Source organism: Condylura cristata, unplaced genomic scaffold, assembly GCF_000260355.1.
Source record: "Condylura cristata isolate star-nosed mole 26May11 unplaced genomic scaffold, ConCri1.0 scaffold00035, whole genome shotgun sequence".
Classification (NCBI taxonomy): domain Eukaryota; kingdom Metazoa; phylum Chordata; class Mammalia; order Eulipotyphla; family Talpidae; genus Condylura; species Condylura cristata.
This window is the reverse complement of record NW_004567136.1, coordinates 12,994,076-13,012,789: the sequence shown is the minus strand read 5'-3', so window position 1 is coordinate 13,012,789 and position 18,714 is coordinate 12,994,076. Positions and strand designations below refer to the sequence as shown.

At 52.3% G+C, this 18,714-nt stretch overlaps 1 protein-coding gene across 1 annotated transcript in view; it reads right to left on the bottom strand.

Annotated features, from left to right (window-relative positions):
- AGBL1 (ATP/GTP binding protein-like 1) overlaps positions 1 to 6,082 on the bottom strand; it is a 509,246-nt gene extending 503,164 nt beyond the window's left edge. The window contains exon 1 of the mRNA XM_004692971.2: positions 5,999 to 6,082. Coding sequence (XP_004693028.2) covers positions 5,999 to 6,049 — 51 coding nt within the window. The 5' untranslated portion in view covers positions 6,050 to 6,082. The remainder of the gene's footprint in view (positions 1 to 5,998) is intronic.
- Between the last annotated feature and the right edge of the window lie 12,632 nt (positions 6,083 to 18,714).

Below are 18,714 nucleotides of genomic sequence, written 5' to 3'. Positions count from 1 at the left end.
GTATCAGAGTTCAATGCAGAGACAGCCAGGGTGTTAGCCTGGAGGGAGACGTCTGCCCTCAAAGAGATTTAAACAGAGAGCTGAAAAACATAAATATTTGAAAAACCTGACAGAGATTGACGCTTTTTCAAAAAAATCTAGTAAGTTCATGTATTCTGACATCTCAACTCCATCCATCACTAAGACCCTTGGTGAGTGAGAACCCCACAGGTCCTGGGGACACGCGTCACCTGCAGACCTGAGAGAGAAGCACTGGTCTGGGGGTGTCCAGTGAGGGCTGTGGGGGTGGCAGGCATCACTCTAGAGCACAGCTGTCACTGCAACTGAACACCCCTAAAATGACCGCAGTCCCCACAGTCCCCTCTCCACCCACCCCTGAGGGGGAGCAGCAACAGCCTCCAGACGGAGGGACTCTGACCGGTGCAGCATTTTCTGATCTGCTGCCTTTGTGCACGGGGCAGCCTGGGAGCTGGGGCCATCGGGCCCAGAGTGGATGCTGCCAGGTGCCAGATTCCTACTGAGGGCCTGTGGTCACTGGCCCCAGCACTTCTCCAGCAATGCCAAATGCCAAATTTCCAGCTCTCCCTCCAAGCCGGCCCTGGCACCCTGGCCTCCCCTGCCTGGAGGCGCTGCTCTGACTCCTCAGGCCCAGACACTGGGCTCAGGGCACAGGGAGCCGCAGGGCCCAGCCTCGGCCGTTCCTCCTGGCGTCGCCATCACAGCAGCTCTGGCGTCTGAGAGCCACCTCTGAAACGACTTCTTTCTTCCAAGTTCAAACGTAAGGCCAAGTGTCTCGATGACCCAACCAGAGTCAGGACTCACGGTCCGAGTGGGGCTGGACGGACTGTGGGGGGAGGGGGGAGGGGGCAGGCTGAGATGTGAGGTCTGAGGTAAGTGACAGTGAGGGCTGGAAGATGGGGCCTGCAGGGTGCGGGCAGGGACGGACGCCCCAGGGCAACAGCTGATGAGAAAAGAGGGATCTAGCTTGTCCAGTGTCCCCCAGGCAAAGACCTTCGCCAGTTCCCCTGGTGGAATGCCCGGTAACTCCACGCCCACAGTTGGGTGCGAGCAGGCAACGCCGGTTCCGCCCCTGGCGTCGCGACCCTCCAGCGTTAGGGCCAAACCCACCCAGATTTCCTTTCTTCCCCTTCGTGAACTTTCAGCTACGGGAAACCTTGAGACCGTGGCACACCCCGAATTCTCTGCGACATTCCTGACATGGGCACCCTTCTCACCCTGGTAACTCCCTCTCCCCTCCTGAAAGTACACCCTATTCCAAGGCCTCCCCCAAATCTTCAGCCAGAAAGGATTCTTCTCACTCTTAGAGAATGTTCTTGTGAATTTACCTTTACCATGGAATTCACCACACACAAATTTTCTCCACAAATATGTTTTTCTCTTCCTACCTATTCACTTGAACCTGGTAATTTCATGAGGGCAGAGGCTGTGCTCAATAATACTAATTACTGCTATTTTTCAGACACATGTCTCTCTGTTTACTTTTTATATGCTAAACTTATAATAAGGCGACAAATAGATATTATTGTTCTTATTTTACAGATGCAGAGATTTCAGTACAGAGTAGTTCAATAGTCTGGCCCAAGTCACACAAGTTTTGAGTAACTGAGGCAAGACTCAAAGACCTTGCACGTCAACCTACTCAACAGTCTTTTCTGAAATGCTTCTAGCACACAGAAAGGGACAGGTGGATGGATGAATGGCAAATGAGTAAGTACTGGGTGGTGGGTAGATGGATGAATGGATGATGGATACAAGAATGGATGGATAGAGGATGATGGATGGATGGAAGATGGATAGAAGGAAGGAAGGATGAGTGGATGGATGGATGGATGCAAATGAATAAATGGTGGATAATGGATGATGCACATATGGACAGATGATGATGGACAGAAGGATGGATGGATGGACCAATACGAAAAATATCCGACCCAAATGAAAAATGTTACCTTCATTTACCAGGAGTTGTTCACCCACATGACATGTTACAGTGCATATGATTTGGTTCTAAGCAAGATTCCCTCTATTATGGAGAACCAGTATTCTCTCAACGTTCAGATTCAGGCAAAGGTAAAGGGTGAGGGCCTAGTGAGGCAAGCAACATGGGCCAGAGGAAGATCCTGGAATAACAAGACCCAATCCACTCTCCTCTGGGAACCTACCGGGATCTGCCATTGAGCCTGGAGCAGGCTGACCTCGATGTCCTGAGGGTCAGCGTCCTGACCACTAAGGAAAGCCAGCCCTTTCTCCCTCCCTGGTGACAGAGGGGGTGATTTTAGGTAATGGATGTGAAAACTTGGCATCGAATGGGCCCCTAAAACATGTTTATTTTTCTAATCTCGCATTCCAAGAAACTTAAGAAGCTGTGAAGTAACAAGGTCTTGAAAAGCAAAACACCCAGCAGAGTCTCCTTCCCTCCCAGCTCAGCATGCACCTCAGTGCCACCCTCACCCCTCGTTCTCAGCGCGGCCGGCACCGAGCCATTCCTTGGACACTGACTGTTGCTATTTCTTGCCAGTCTGTTCCTTTTTCCATTTGGCACTTCTCCCCACGGGGCTGTTCTTTCGCTAGTGCTACTGGAAATGAAAACAGATTTCGTGTTGTTCCCGTGTTGTTTCGTGTGTTAGGGCAGAGTTAGGAGCCTCCGACAACCTCCGAAAGCCTCCAACTCTACCAACAAAACATGTGACCCCGAAAGGTCTGCACATGCTTGCCATCTGAAAGGGAAATTCTGCTCATGGCTTGTCCAAACCTGGCTGTGTCCAGGGGGAAGGCTCTGTTTCCGCACCACCTGGCCCTGCCGAGTGGACACGGCAATAGCTAGATGTTCCCACATCCTCCATGGAGAATTCTGGAAGGGAAACTTGCGAACACACGCTCTGGAAGCAAAACTCCCAAGTGCCATGAACACACCTATCAGTCACCATTTCTCAGCCCACCCTCTTTGCAGCCCGAGGGTCTAAATCGCCTGTCGTCCTGGAAGGAATCCTTGGAGAAGCAAATCTACGCAGGAACGGAGACGCCACCCCACCCAGGCTTTCTATTATCTGAACTCAATGCTAACTAGAGACAGGAGGTCCCACGTGGCCCAGCCTCGGTCACGACCCACGACAGACAACGACCCTGGAGCCAGAGGAGGGCGGGAGTCCGTTACGCACGCTCGGCAGCTGCAGAGCTGGGACTCAGCTGGGGCACAAAGTAATAAAGTGAAATGCAAACAGCAAAAATGTGCCCCTATCACGGCTCAGAGTGCCAAAGCTGACCGAATTAGTGTACATGTTTCATGTTTTGATAAGATATTTAATTGGCATTTGTGGGACGCCTCTGGGCGAGCGCGCACAGCATCAGCGTGGGCGTGGAGCCTACATTCTGCTGCCCATCAGCCCGCCCGACATGGAGCGACGAGAGTGGGATAGGACGAGACACCTTTCCTTTTTCCAAGCTTACTGGAGAGCACCCAGGAGAAAAGCAGGGCGGGCTGCTGATGAGTGCAGCAAGTGTCCCAGCCTCTGCCGCAACCCGGCGGGGGAAATCTTACAAGCCACAGCTGTGTGGACGTCTGTGCACAGCGTACAAGCACTGTCCAAAGGGAGCCTCTTAACCCTCACACAGAGCACAAAGGAAGATATCTGTACTGTCTGCCTTTTACAGAAACAGGCTTGAGAAGTCCGGCCTCAGGGCGCAGAGCTGGTGGGCATCAGGAATGGGGTGCGGCCAGGCCCGTCTATCTCCTCCGCCCGCACTGCGGGCTGTCTCCCCCTCCATTCACCCAGCTTCTCGAGCATCAGTATAATTTTTCGCTTCCGATTTAAACTGTAAATGTCAGTGCCCTGAAAAAAAAGCTGGGTAGAAGTCCGGTCCGCATACTTTCAGTGTAGTATTTAAACTGAGGTGCAAAAATATTACTTGCCTCGCCCCCATTTCCACAGTAAAGGGTACTTGGCAGAGACTTGCTATTTCTCAGTGACCGGGTCTATTTTGTCACTGCACCCCAAGGAGCCAGAAGTGATGATGTTCTCAAACAGGGGCACTTCTGCCAATCGAAGGGGACACATGTCACCCTTGCGCTCGCCCTTGCTCTCTCTCCCTTCCCTTGGTAAGTTCTGGGACCTCCTGAAAGGGGAAGTCAGAGCTGAACTCGCAGCCTGGGTGTCATCACTGTCTTCCCCAGGGGGCTCGGGTGCAGTGACCTTCAGTCACTTTTGTGTACAAGGAAAATGGAAACGGTTCAAGCGAGGCAGACCTGAGGGATCCCCAGTCAAAGGCATTTCAACCACCCCCTTCTCGAAAGCTCTGTGTGCCTGGGGGCGGGCAGGACACCACGCTCCACAGAGTGTCTGCTGTGGGCCCTCTTTTTCTGAAGCATGTTGGAGTTCTGGCTTCTCTCTATGCAGAGCCAGGACTCACGTGGGCGCGTTGAGAGGGCTGGCCGTGGGCGGGGCCCAGAATCCAAGGCAATTCCACAAGCAGATTCTGATCAACGGGCAGGCACGGGGGAGCCTGTTCCGGTTATTTGCATGTTCTGGTTAATTGGGAACTAAGTAGGGTGCATTGAATATAATTAAATCTTTCTCTGATGATCGAGAATCTTGTGGTGCCCTGAAGCGACCATTCTAAACATCAATTATAACCCCCTCTGTGGGGGCACCAGAGACTGAGCTCAACCTGCGTGACTTAGGGGCAGATACAGGAAATCCTCTTCACTAAACCCCTAAGACCTATCTATCTTCCTCCTTCCCTAGACAGCCAGGGCAGGGACGTGCTGCTTCTGAGAGGTTTTCGGTCATTTGGATCAGCTAATCCGGCCTCCGTGTACCTGTGCAGAGGTAATGTTTGCGGGGCCGGACTGTTAAATCAAACAAGCAAAGCCAGATAAAGCCTGCTTAGGCTTTTCTGCAGAAGCATTTGAGACCCACTCCCACCCCCAACACTCTTGCCCTAAATCCGTACTTGCTTTCCATGCAACCAATAGAACAAGCCAAAGACCCTAGATCAAGCAGATCCTGAAATCCCCCACAAGCAGTCACATAACTTCAGAGCAGCTACCTCACTTCTGAGACCCAGGGTCCCTCTCTGTTCATGGGAGGCTGGCTTTGCTGGTTTTCAGGAAACGAGACCTCGAGAACCAGGGCAAAATTCATAAACGCAAAATGTTTACCTTCAAATTCAGGGGGTGGGTCAAGGACTTGCTCCTGCCACACCCGCCCTCAAGTTTAAGGCTTGAAGTCGGGGACCGCTGCACGGCGCCGTCTGAGCTCTGGCCTGGCCGGGCCCTGCGTGAGCACACCCGAGCACAGAGCACATGGCTCAGCCACTGACAGTTACCAAAACCACAAACCCTGGTGGCTCCGCAGAGCAAAGAAATCGGAATCCCGGCGGGTGGGCCGCAGGCATCGGTGGTTGGGCACGCTCCGGTGACTTCCGCACGCCCACTGGTGTGAAACCACCGCTCCAGCATAATCCTCCACCTCAGGAGTGAGCAGAGGCACCGGCGGAGGCGGGCTCCCGGTCCCTCCCCGGCCACAGCCCTCCTAGGGAGATGCACCACTGGCAGGATTCTGCGCAGTTCTGGCGCAGACTCCTCGTTGGGGCCCAGTCACCCAGCCAGTGGGCAGAAGCCGCCCAGAGCAGTCTGCCCACAGCTCCTCCCGCTCCCCGCAGGCCTCCTGTCTCGCTCACGGAGCGCTTCTCGGGTCTCCTTCATTGCCAGACGGGCTTGTCCTCCATCCCCCATCTCCAGCAAAGCTGGATCTTTGAGCTGAGCCTCTCGGCCCACCAGGCTCGGCGATTTCAGCAGCGCACTCATCTACAGCGTGGTGTTCAATATTTAAACAGCAGAGCATCACTTAGGTCAGCCTCAAGGTGAGAGCTGCTGCTGACTCCTGTGCTACGGCTGGGGAGGGAGCCAGGCCCCTAGCTGCCGAGGGGCCGGGGCCGGCTCGGGCACACCGGCCCCAGCTCCTGCCTCCACCCATCCTACCTGAAGGGTTCGCAGCAGGGCCTGCAGCCCGCTGGCTTCCTGTTCAGCCATCCCCTCCGCGGGTCCCGGGGAGCCGGTGCCTGCAGCCAGGTCGGGCTGGAGAGGCAGCGGCTGCCAAGCTGACCTCGCTGCCCGCCTCGCGGGAGACTGCTGCCGGCAGGCCTCAGCTGCACATGCTGCTGAGTGTGAAGTCACCACTGTGCAACCCTAGACCTCGGCACAGGCGCGAGTGCCCCCCGACTCCCACTGTGGGGATTAGATGAGCCTGGCCCGGGGAGGCTGAGCATGTGGGCGGGGTGGAGAGGGCACCAGCGTGAGTCACTCACCCACCTCCAGGCCCACGCAGGAGCCACCCTGGACGGCTGACAGGCATTCCCAGCTGACCTGGTCAGACTCCCTGCAGAGGCTCCCTCAGCCCCCCTGCTCGCCCCCCCCCCGCCTTTATTTTGGTCTGTTGCCGCCTCCTGGGTAACAGGAGACCCAGAGAGCTTGCACAACCCTGGCGGCCAGGGCACAGAAGCCCAGGCCCCTTGAGGTCCCGGCTTAGGACTGGAGCCCTGGCCTAGAAGGAAAGTCACTGCGCCCGACACTTCCACAGCGTCTTATACAACCTGTTCGCTTTCTCGACAGCCCTGCCGACCACCCCTTCCCAACCACGTTTTACAAATGAAAGAGGGGAGGCACAGAGAAGATGTCAGGCCACAGGACAGGGCTTCGCTGGTATGTCCAGCCTCAAGCAGGCGGGCAACGCACAAGCACTGACCATCACACCGTCCCACTCTTGCTGCTGCAAACACACTGGTCGGAGCAGCGGAGGTGGTGGGGGCTGAGGGCCTGTGCTCTGCCCGGCTGAGCGGCCTCCACGCCAGCGCAGGGTCCGCTTTCTCTCCCTCATCCTCCTCCAGTGTCAACACCCAGGGGCTTGGAGCCCTCTGCTGCTAGCTTCTCAGAGTATGACGGGAACACCACCGGTAAGCCGCTCAGACCCACCTGAGGGGCCCCGGATCGGGATCTGCATTGTTCCAAGATTCCCAGAGGGTTCATGGCTGGTTAACAAAACCCCCAGAGGACCCACTCGGAGACGGTCTCCACTAGGTTCATCTCTACTACGGAGACGATTTCCCAGGAGCAGCGCTGTGTCCGCGCCTGACCGTCTGTGACCCGGTAACTGGGCCCTGCAAGCTCCCACGACGACAATGTGAGAAACTGGAGAGTGGCTCATTCAGCTGCATGACCGACAGAGCGCTCACAGCCTCAGCTCACAGCCAGCGCCGCCCTGCAGACTTTGGGGAGCCCTCGTGAGCATCCAACCATCCAGCTCGCAGCCCAGCAGAGCAAGCCACGCCTGGTCCTCTTGGCCTCAGTGTTCCGAGTCAGGGGTCAGGCAGCTCCTCACTCACTCTCCTCGATGCCAGGCCTGGCCAAGTCCCCACAGTCCAGGGTGACTCGGTGGCTCCTGCCCTGCAGAGACTTCCACTCCGAACCACTGGAAGGGTGAGGACTCCCCATGCAGGAACTGAGTGTAACATGGCACAGTCATGGAACCTGGAGGGCAACGGGCCTTCTCCTCTCTCCCCACATTTCCTACCACTCCCAGTAACAGGAGGGAAGACAGAAAGGCCCCAAAATATTCTCACTGCCTAGGAGGGTGGAGCTCTTGGGAGCATGAATTCTCTGATCCTCTGTGGGTGTAGGGGCTGTGATTATCTCAGTGGCTTATTATTCCAGGCTTCTCAACTACAGGATGAAGGAAGGGGGGAGGGGAGGAAAAATAACCACTCCCTCCTCTCCCTCCTGACATGTACTTGATGAAGAATTTAAACAAAAAGTCACCCTGTACTGAGAAATCATTAAAAAAAAAAAAAAAAACACCCCTGAGGGTTGAGGGTCTAATGAAAGGTACCGTGGTCATTCTCACTTAATGTCAGCATTTCAGCACTCAAGTAAAATTGTCTCCATGGAAAGGGGGTCTCGGTTCAGCTCCCTGAAACTGCGCAGGACAGAGTGAGGTAAAAACCCTACATATGGGATCACTCTCTTCGCCTTCATGACACCACTCCCAAGGCGCCACACACTTGTTTTCAGTTAGTCCTTATGACGCGTCTTTGCTGACACACCTGTCTCAGACACCAGCTTGGCCGCACTTCCCCATCACCTCTGACAAAGCTCCATCCTCTAGCGAGTGCGTCTGAAAGCATGAAGAGTGGCGCTTTTCCTCTGGGCTCCTAATACATTCGGGCTTGCCTCTAGCTTGTTCTCAGCTCCCAGCACACCGCCCCCTTTGCCCTTCAGTTGAACCTCAACATTGGATAGAAACGTCTTCACTCTCATGCATAGAGAAGCCCCCAAACCACCCTCTCTTGGATGCCATCGTAATGAGAATCCAGTTCTGTGAATGGCTGAATTATAAATAGATGAGTGTGTATCCCATCAGTATATTTTTATACATTGATTTATAACATTATATAGGCTTCCAACATATGTGTCAGCACATATATACACACATCTGAAACCCATATAATGTTATAAAAGATTATATAAAACATTATGTTTACCATTAAAAGTCTAATTCTATCCCTTACCATACAGTTGACCCCACCACCATTAGTATTTGAATTTTAGCAGGAACTTTCCTAAAAGACAAGAACTGAAACCCAAGTCTTCAAGGGCAACACAATAATCTCACCCAGAACAGACAGAAATGATGCTCACTAAACCACATGGAACAGCCACCTAGGGAGTAGGCCGGGAAGGCCCAGGCGGCATCTAGCCTAGGAGGAGAGAAAGGCCTCTGCGTTAGCTTCTCTGTGAAGGAGTAGCTTCAGGGAGGCACAAGACACCTTCAAGTAGAAGCCCAAATAGAATTCAGTCCTTGAACTCAAAGAAAGAGACATTCGTGTGGACCAGAGTCTCCTGTTGCAGTTCAGAGATCTCCAGGATGACCCTTGGGTTCCATGACTCATGGGAAAATGCTCAGAAATCAGAAAAGCTGTTCTACTCACCAATGTGGTTTATCACCGTGAAAGAAATGCAGACTAAAATCAGCCAAGAAATGCAGACTAAAATACGTGGCAGAGTCCACGACAGAAGGTATGAGTCTCCAGGTCCTCTCCCAGGGAGCAGGTTGTAGCATGCTCACAGCACCAGCCAGGCCAACACCACCAAGCCCTGGCGGCTCTTAATCTCCAGCCCCCCAAGGTCAGGTTGCTACCATGTGGTACAAGATCCCCACCTAAATCACGGTAGTAAGTGTCCCGGGTAAATAAAAACACTGCCTATCACGCAGGACATTCTAAGGGCTTCGAGATTCCCTCCCAGGAGCTAAGTGAGGGCCAGACCTTTCTTTGGGGAAGGCTAATCTTTTTCTCCATACCTGATCTGTCAGCCCATAATCTCAGGTCCAAGACTCAAAATCTCTTGTGGGTGAAGTGGAGAAATAGGTGCGGGTTGCTGGGAGCGCCAAGTAACAGGTCCAGAGAATGGTAGTTAATGAACTGACAGTGACTGACGGGGGTTTCCTAAGAATATCAAGAGAATTAAGTCCCCTGGCTCCTTCCTATTAAACATTTTTATCAATGACTTGGATGAAACTGAAGACTGCATACTTGTCAAATTTTCTGATGACACCCAGTTGAGAAAGATAGAAATATGTCAGATGACTTAGTTGGGATCCAAAAAGATTTCAGCAGGCCTGAGTGATGGAGCAGAGTCTACGCGGTGAAGTATTACAGAGCCAAGTGGAAGCTCCTTCCCCCAAGGCCTCGACACAAACTGTGTGAAAATAAGGTGGGGAGGCTTGGCTAGACAACGTGAGTGTGGGAAAGGCTTGAGGGTGAGTCTGAGGTGAGACCCATATAAGCCGTCAGCCTGGCCCTGCACGCAGCGCATCCCTTCAGTCTAACGTCATCACTTTCAAAGGGGGCACAGGCGCGTATGTTTCCAGCGTGGCAGTGAAGTGGGGCCGGGGCCCACCTGTGCAGGGCCCGGCACAGCGCCCAGTGCAGAGGGAGGGCCCACCCGAGACTGCTGTGGGGTGGCTGTGTGGACCTCACAAACAGAAGTGTTGCAAGCACAACGGAGGGCCCAGCGGTCAGTGCTTCTCAGCTCCCAGCCACACGCCAGCTGCTGCCAAGGCTGGACAGATGTGCAGGGGGATGGGTTCTAGAGGTGAGAATCAGAAGCAAAGGATTGGGTTCAAGGAGCCCTAACCGGAAACAGGCCCAGAACTGTCCTGAGCCTGCTCTGGCTGCTGCGGGGAGGGAGCTAATCCCATCACGGAGGGTGCCCACTGGGGCCGAAAGACCATTTGATTGGGAGCTTCTAGAAGGCACCCCAGGACCGGGTATGCTGAGCGCTGGGACTTGACGCGGTGAGCACGAAGACCTCGAGAGGCGCTGCCTGACCCAGGTCACACAGCCAGAAGCTGGCAAAGCTCGGCCGAGTCCCTTTCCAGCCTGCTCTCCAGAAAGGCCCTGCTTCCCTGGTGGGACGTAAGACGAGTTTGGTGAAACCTGGATAAACAGCCTAAAGTTCAATAGTTAGGCACTTTAGCCTACATTAGGAAAAGCAAACTAATTACCATGGGAAAAACATGTGCTCTCGGGTTTTAATTTGATTGATGAAGCCTCACATGTCAGTGTCAGTGAAAGCATCCCGGGAGCACCTGACATGGCAAGAACCCAGAGGGAGGGAGGCCAGCAGCAACATCTAAGGCAGCACCACTCGGCTCCAAGCTCCTGCCTAATACTCAGGTCACATAATCTCTTCCCTCATCTGCTGGTAAGGGCAAGCCTCACTCAAATAACAGCTGACACCCCCTTCCCTCAGACGCATTTTAAGCTGATTAGCATAAATATTTACCCAAGAACACTCATGTGGCTAGTCTGTCTATCAGGGCGATTTCAATACCGTGTCACTTCCTTGAAGCTCCCCATCTCCTGCTCCGCTTTTTTTCAACTTTGTTTGCCTGAGTATTTCCTCGCCCATTTCTAATGCACACACGTGCATGTGTGTGTGCCCACAGAGATGCACGTGGGCAGCCTTCTGCCACGCAGGACAAGCCCGCCTTGCCAATGTCATATCAGAGTTGATAGACTGTCCCTCTTGTCCCCCAAAAGATTTCTCCCATCTTATGCTAAGATGGAGCAGACAGACAGGAAATCTGGCTGCAACAGCTGCTGTTTCCTAAACTACCTAACCTAATCCTGACAGGCAGCGCTCCCTTTTCCAGATGAGAAAATGGAGGTGAGACTAAGCAGAGACGTCTCCGTGGGCCCATCTGCTGTGTGGTCCCATCAGGCGGAGAGAAGCTGAAGGCACCCAACCCCATGGTGGGAGTTCTCACTAGATCCGCTTCACGGTGACACATGTGAACTCTTCCCTGAGAACGGAGGCGAGTGTGGGTGGCAGGCGGGCACCCGGCTGCAAGGACGAACGCGCAGCTGAGTGTTTGCTCCCCAGAAGCACTCGGTGACCTGGATGCTCACAGAGGCGGCGCTTCAACAGAAGAGGAGGCCCAGAGGCCCCAGCGGCGCCACACCTGCGCTGCGGCTCGCCCAAAGTCTGCTCCGCGGTAGCAGCTGATACCTGGGTTCACCCTTTCACAGGCTGCCCTAGTGATGTGTGGCTGGGAACGTTCCCCAAGCTCGCTGCACCTCAGGTTGCTCATCTGTGACCTGGGGAGTGATGATGACAAAGAAGAAAATCTCATCAGACTGCTAAGAGGATGGCCTGGAGTGACACCACGTTCTTGGCGCAGAGCCATTCTGGGGAAGCACACGCTATACGCTGCTGTTGGGGTGTGGTTAGTACTGCCATTGCTGGGGAGGCAACAAAACCTACCACCAATGACTGGGAGGATTATGTGAGCAAGTAAATATGGAGCTGACTGGTGCCCTAAATGCCAGATAAATTGTATATCGCTCTCAAGTAAAAATGACTTGGCATTTTCACCAATGCCTACCTACTGAAAAAGCTATGAAGTATTACTGTATCGGGGCCACCTCCTGGCCGGCTGTTAAGTCTGGGGACTGCCGTGGACAAAACAGGTGAGTGGTCCTCCTGATTTAACCTGATCTACACCCCTGATCTCTCTCACAGGTGTCCAGTGATAACTTTCCCTTTCTCCGGGTTGAGAAGAAGCGAAACATAGGACCATGGTGAAGGATGCGATGCAAAGACTGTACAATGGGGCTTTTAGAAAACAATCACCAATGTTTTTTTAAATCTTGCAGTTTTGTCAGACTTTTCTTAAGTTACTCCAGAAACCCCAAAGCGTTGTTATTACTACAAAGGGATCGTTAGTGCCAGCAGCGAATACACAATAGTGCAGTTAAATTATTTTTATCACAGAATATTAGAAGTGCAATGGTCTCTACAGAACAGTTGCTAATAGACTAGCATTTGTCCGTTTTTTACAGTACTAATTTCTGCTCTTTACTTTGCATTAAAATTGTATTTTCTACCTTCTTAGGATAGACCGCAGATCAGTGATTTTAAACCTTTCTTCATTTCCAACATAAGCACAGGAAGCGACAGACATGCCTCTGGGTATGACTTTACTACGTCCCACAAGTTTCCACTGTATGTTTGTCATCATCCAGTTCAGATAGCTTCTAATAGTTCAAATGTGGGTTACTTACACGTGTGTTTTTGGTATATCCAAACATGAAGACTACTTCAAATAATAGTGCCACCTCATGTAACACATTGAGCATGTAGCAGAACAGTTCCATTTACTTTCCCTTGCCTACCCTTTTGCTATTTTTGACACATAAGATATATTTATTATAAATCCCTCACAACATTAATTTTGCTTAAGATAGTCATGTCCTTTAAAGAAATTATGAAAAGATTAAATATGTTCTCTTCTATTTGATACTTAACCTTCCGAGTGTTAGTCATTCCTTCCTGTAGATCTGGTTTCCTATCAGAAATCATTTTCCTTAAGTTTGGAAATGTTTCTTCAATGTTTTTGCAGTTATAATTTCCTGGCAATAAATATCCTCAATTTTTTATTTATTGGAAAATGTGTTCATTTGCCAACATTTTGGAAGGTATGGAATTCTGGGTTCCGAATCAATAGTTTTTTTTTTTCTTTCGCTGTCTTAAAAATGTCGTTCTGTTGTCATTCTGTCTTTTTTTCTAAAAGAAAAGTTAGTCATCATGTTGGCCAGTGTTTCCAGTATGTGATATGTTGTTCAGTTTGGCTGCTGTCAAGAATTTTCCTTACTCTTTCACATTTGGCAAATTTATTCTGTACTACATAAATGTGGCTTCTTTGTATATCTCCTGCTTGATATTTAGTGAGTTACTTAGATTTGCGTCTTACACCAAATTCCAGGTCTGTTAGCATTTTCTTTTTAAATATTGTTCTTAGGGTATCCTTTCTACTTTCTTAGACTTCAGTTAAATGTATTTTAGGTTATCTTACTTGGTAGCACTGGTGCTAATATTCTGTTCATTTTTTCTCAATGTTTTTTTTTCTCTATTCTTCAGATTGGATAGTTTCTATGAATCTTCCAAGTTCACTTACCTGTAATAATTTTTTAATTTCAAGTACTTGAATTTTTGGCTATATAATAACCACCAGGTTCCTCGTTATACTTGACATTTCTCTGTTGATATAATCCATCTGCTTTTTCATTATGAGCATGTTTTTCTTTACATTCTTCTACATTTACATATTTAAAATAGAAGCTTTCAAGTCCTGATGTGCCAATAGCAATATCTCAGGGTTAATTTCTTTCAACTGTGTTTCCTCTTAACTATAGAACATATATTTTCCACTTCTATAAAGTCTAGTAATGATTTTCGGTTTGAAAATATAGTTAAGAGGTGTAGTGACTACAGACTCTATTCAAAGAGTGCCTGGATATCATGGATACAGTCTATTTGCCTGCACCCACAAATAATAAAGGGGAAGCCATGGGGAGGCAGAGGATTTATCAGTGCACAAACAATTGTGACAGACTGAAACTAAAACCAAGTCTCCTGACCTGAGGCTTCAACATGAAAACTTACTGCTTTTGAAGTATTTTTTTTTTCTAATGTATACCCTGGGAGTGACATCTCTTCTTCTTGAAGAAAGCATACAAAGACCTGATTTCTGTGGCTAAGATCACTTGCACACTCTTCTGGATAGAGGGAAGTTATATAACACCTGATAATTCCATCTGATATTATTAAGCACCTACCATTGGCCAAGTCCTGTGCTTACAGCGCTGTGCAGGAATTGTACTTACTTTGTCTCATAATAAGCCATGTCTACTTCTGTCATTTCTGCCTAACACTCTGTCTGCTAGAGAAGTAAATATGCCCTTTTGCTATGTGTCCCGAGTGCATGCACATACAACATAGTACTAATCACTTTGTCACGTGATTCGTGTATGTGGACATCCTTGCCATTAAGCGCTAAGTCCTTCAAGGGCTGGGAGCTTTCTATGTCCATAATACAAGGCACAGTGCCAGGCACACAGAAGATGCCAGAAATAATGGCTTCCAGTGGCCTCTGGTGGAAGGGGAGAGTCCACCTTTGGGTTTGCTCCCTGCCAGTATCCCCAGCCTTGTCGGCAGTGACAGCTCAAAGGTCATCCTACCCTTGGCCCCGTAAGGCAGAGGCCACCTCTCGGCTCAGCGTCCACTCAGGGCTTTGTTGCCATGGACACTGGACAAAATTCTTTAGGGAAGGCCAAGAAAACTCCCACTCTCCTGCCCAGCCTTGTCCCATCAGTGGCCAGACCTGGAGTGCTGACAGGTGTGGAATGTCCCTCAGGCCCTTGCTGCTAGGCCAGCCCAGAGGCTCGTGGCTTCTGGGCCCTAAAGCTGAAGTATCAGGTCACAAACAAGCTGGAACCAAGGGCTCCTAAGGTCAGGTTGCCCAGAGTGGGGCGGGGGAGAAATAGAGATATCAGCCATCAAGGCTGTTTCCTTCTGCTTCAATGAAGACTAGGGAGACTGCAAGCCAGGATGGTAGCAACCAAAAGCCTAATTGGACAGGCCAAGGCTTCTCTGGGGAAGGGCTATGAGGACAAGGCCACGCTCCAGCCTGTGACACATTCATCAGTCATTTACGCCACAAAATCATTAACTGTGCTTGATGCAAAACAGGCATGCATGACACCACAACACAATAACGAAGAGTCAGATTTCCAGAACAGACGAGAACTTAGGTTCATGCCCAGATTCTGTGATTTCTGGTTGCATGACTTGCAACAAGTTACATAAATTCTCGGGCCCTCCCTTTCCCATCATAAAGCAGGATAGTGGGTTGTGAAATGCAAAGGGTTGAAGATGAAGCAAGTGGTACATGGACCATATATAATGCCTCACAGATACGTCTGTGATCAGGCTGGCATCAGCGCCAAAGAGATCAAGAACTCCTAGGGCAGCGGAGAAATCAGTCTGCACAGACTCTTTTCCAGCATTATTTGGCCATGCAGCGGCAGCCTGAAAGCCCCCAGAAGGTCCTTTCTCTTGCCTGGAGAAGTTGGGGAAACTAACCAAAGAAGACAGGCCTTGCACCGGGCCCTGGGAAATGCCAGGCTAACAAGAGTCGGGGGGCATTCAACTGGAGGTAAGAGTAGGTGGCAGCAGACCTGTGTGCAAGAGTCTGGGGTCTCTGCCAATCAAGGGGCTGCAGCTCAGGGATGAGCCTTCCCCCGGGAGCTGTCATGGCAGCCTGACCCCAATCAGTTTCCTTTTCCTTCATCAGGAAGCCTGGACTTAATTGTGACCAGTAGAAAGTGGCCAAGGAGACAGAGGCAGGTGCTCCCTCTTGAAGAGAACCGGCTGTCGACTCCTCTTGCAGGCTTCTGAACAGGCCCAGTTAGACCCGTCCATGTGGCAAGGGACTGGGCACAGAGGGCAGAGGCCGAGTCACAGGCCACAAGCCCATCTCCAGCCCTGCACCCTCGACGCGGTGTTGACCCTGTGAGGGGGCCGACTGAGGCCTGGGGGAGGAGGTCACAGCCAAAACAGACCATCCAGCCCAAGAGGTCTCCCCCTGGACCTCTCTACACTCTCTACACCCCACCCCGGTGGGCTCCCTCCCCTGGTCTGCAGGTCAGCCCTGCCTGGCGGCCATCTCCTCCTTCCCGCAGGGATCCTGGATGGCCTGGCAGCCTGCAGCCCCTCACTGGCAAAAGCAGGAACCAAGAAGAGATAAGCAGCAGTATCTGGTCTGACCGGTGGAGACCAGGTCTCGCTGCAGGGCCTCCCTGACTGGGGCTCACCCTTGCGGACCAGCAAGTGTTGGAGAGGAACTCAGGCAACGCTCACCGCGCTTCAGCCGTACCTTCTTCATGGAAGCTCGGGCTGTGGTTTTCTACCCCAACAAAACAAGCTTAAAATGAAGTCTACAAGATGTGCCACGTCCAGAGGAGTTCTTCAAATTCACTGACTTGGGGGGAGAGGGGGCAAGAACACTTGGGGTGCACCCCCATCACAACCCAGAGCAGGGTGCACACCCCTGCCCAGGCGGGGACATCACTGATAAGAATGTACCAACCGCGAGCTCTCCGGGGACCCGCCGCTCGGGGTCTGGGAAGGATCTCCTGCACTTTAGGTGGCAAGACAAGGACCCGACCGTGGTGCTAGACACCCCTGTGCCGGGTCCGCGTCAAGCCCGCGGCTGCCCCGTCGTACACATCTGCTCCCAGGCCTGTCCCTGGGGCCCAGAGTGGCGCCGAGGCCCCTCCATCCTGGAAAGGGAGCAGAGAACGGGTTTACGAGCGGCTGGCGCGGCGCTGCGTGCCATCCATCTCAGGAAAGTGACTTTAAGAGCCAATTACAGGCAGCTTAGAGGAGCTATTTTGCATCGTCTTTTTATTCTGTTTCTGTGGACAATTGCACCTGTCAGGAGAGCTGTGAGAAACTACCCTTCCCGCAGCATAAAAACGCCGAGGAAATGAGGACAGTGGCCCTCGGGGGTAGCGCCTCCCGTTCCGGGCTCCACTCGGGCTCTGCTGGGGACACCTACCGAGCTTGGCATCTACCGAGCTTACCGCTCAGGGTACCCTCTGGGCCCTGCCCGCCCCGCCCACTGACCTTCTGCTGGGAACATGGAGACCTATGCCACCGCCTCTGAGTGCCCAAATTTCCCCCTGGAGGAAAACCCCCTACAATCAGGAGGAGAAGGGGGATGGGTAGTCGGGGGGGGGGGGAAGCAAAGCCTTCCAATGTCTCAAATAAACTTGATTCTGGTTTAAAATGGGAGCAATGACTGGCAAACGTCCAGAATAGCGGTTTGCTTCAAGACGACCCCTTCATCAGCTCCAGTGTATCCAAGTGGCCATGTGTCCTACTGCAGGGATAAACCCGCACCTATTCACCCTCCCACTGATGCACCCTCCCGCCCCCAAGACAGGGCTCTCCTCTCCCAACAACTCATCAGTGCAAGCGTTCATCAAGCTGGAGAAAAAGAATAGCTCCCAGCGCACACCCCAGGGAGCCCCAACTGCTCCCCGGGAAAGTAAATATTCCAGACTTGGACCAAGGGTCCCTCCTGGGTCCTGAGGTCACTACTACTTGCGGGTGAGCCAGGGGCTGAGGCCCTACGGAAGGGACAGGGCTGGCTCAGTGCGGCTCCAGTTCTGGCGCCCGGCTTGGGTAGGGTTACAAGCTTGTTCGGACACCTGTTGACCTCTGGTCAGGACATACACCCATCAGTCCATCTCCCCGAGAGCTCACGGCTACTCAGGGTGGCCAGGGACAGACAGAGGCAAAGCTAGGGAGTGGGCATTCATGGCAGTAAACTGCCCAGCTGGACACGACAGGCATCTTCCCAACCCAATACGGCTCCACCACAGCTCAGGGGCCTAGAACCCGCGAGGGCCCACGGGATAGCCAGGAAGACACTTCTCTGCTGTCACGCAGGCGATGTCCTCCCTGGAAACAAGCACCACTAACCGGGGCCTTGAGAGGGCAGTGTCAGACCCAGCCTGCCCCTCCAGGCTCCTCTTGCAAAGGCAGGCCTGTGCCCGTCCCCCGCCGTTGCTCAAAGCACATCACAGTTGCCTCCCAACCCCACACACTCCTCAAATCTGCTTCTGCAAAGTTCCATCAGAAACCAGCCAGAAGCCCAACTCCTGCCCAAGGCATCTGCAGAGACCCCCTCTGGGGATGAGGGGGGACGAAGCTCTGTTCCCACAGCCAACTGTGTGCCCATCTCTGTGGCCCTCACAGGCCTCCCAAGGAGTGACAATGTAGCACATGGATTATTTTGAATGAAAGAAACTGGCTGCACCCCACCCTAAACCTCCCTTTCTCCTAAAGGCAGGAATTGTTCTCTGACTCTCTGCTCTGAAAGCAGGAAGTAAGTCTGGGGGTGCCGGCACCCCCCTGCAGAGATGGAGAGACACCCCTGCCGCAGGCAGGGATGGGAAGCCAGGTGAACAACCTCTGCTCCGTGGCCTCGACTCGCTGTCCAGACCAAAGCCTCCAGGAGTCTCTGTGTCCTGTCTGCTCGCCACAGACTTCTGGCTTCCTTGTCTGAACGTCGCAGAACCTGGCTATTTTGCTCCCGTGTCTGATGGACCTCTGTGTGCATGAAATTCAATTTGTCTTTTCTCTCGCTAATCTTTCTCATGTCAACTTGCTATAGAAATAGTCAAAGGAAGCAAAGGCGCTAAGCGGGCAATCCCCTGGTCAGTCCCTGTCACAGGAGTGACCAGCACCCGCCTGAGCCAGCGGCACGCTAGAATCCGCACCCCACCACG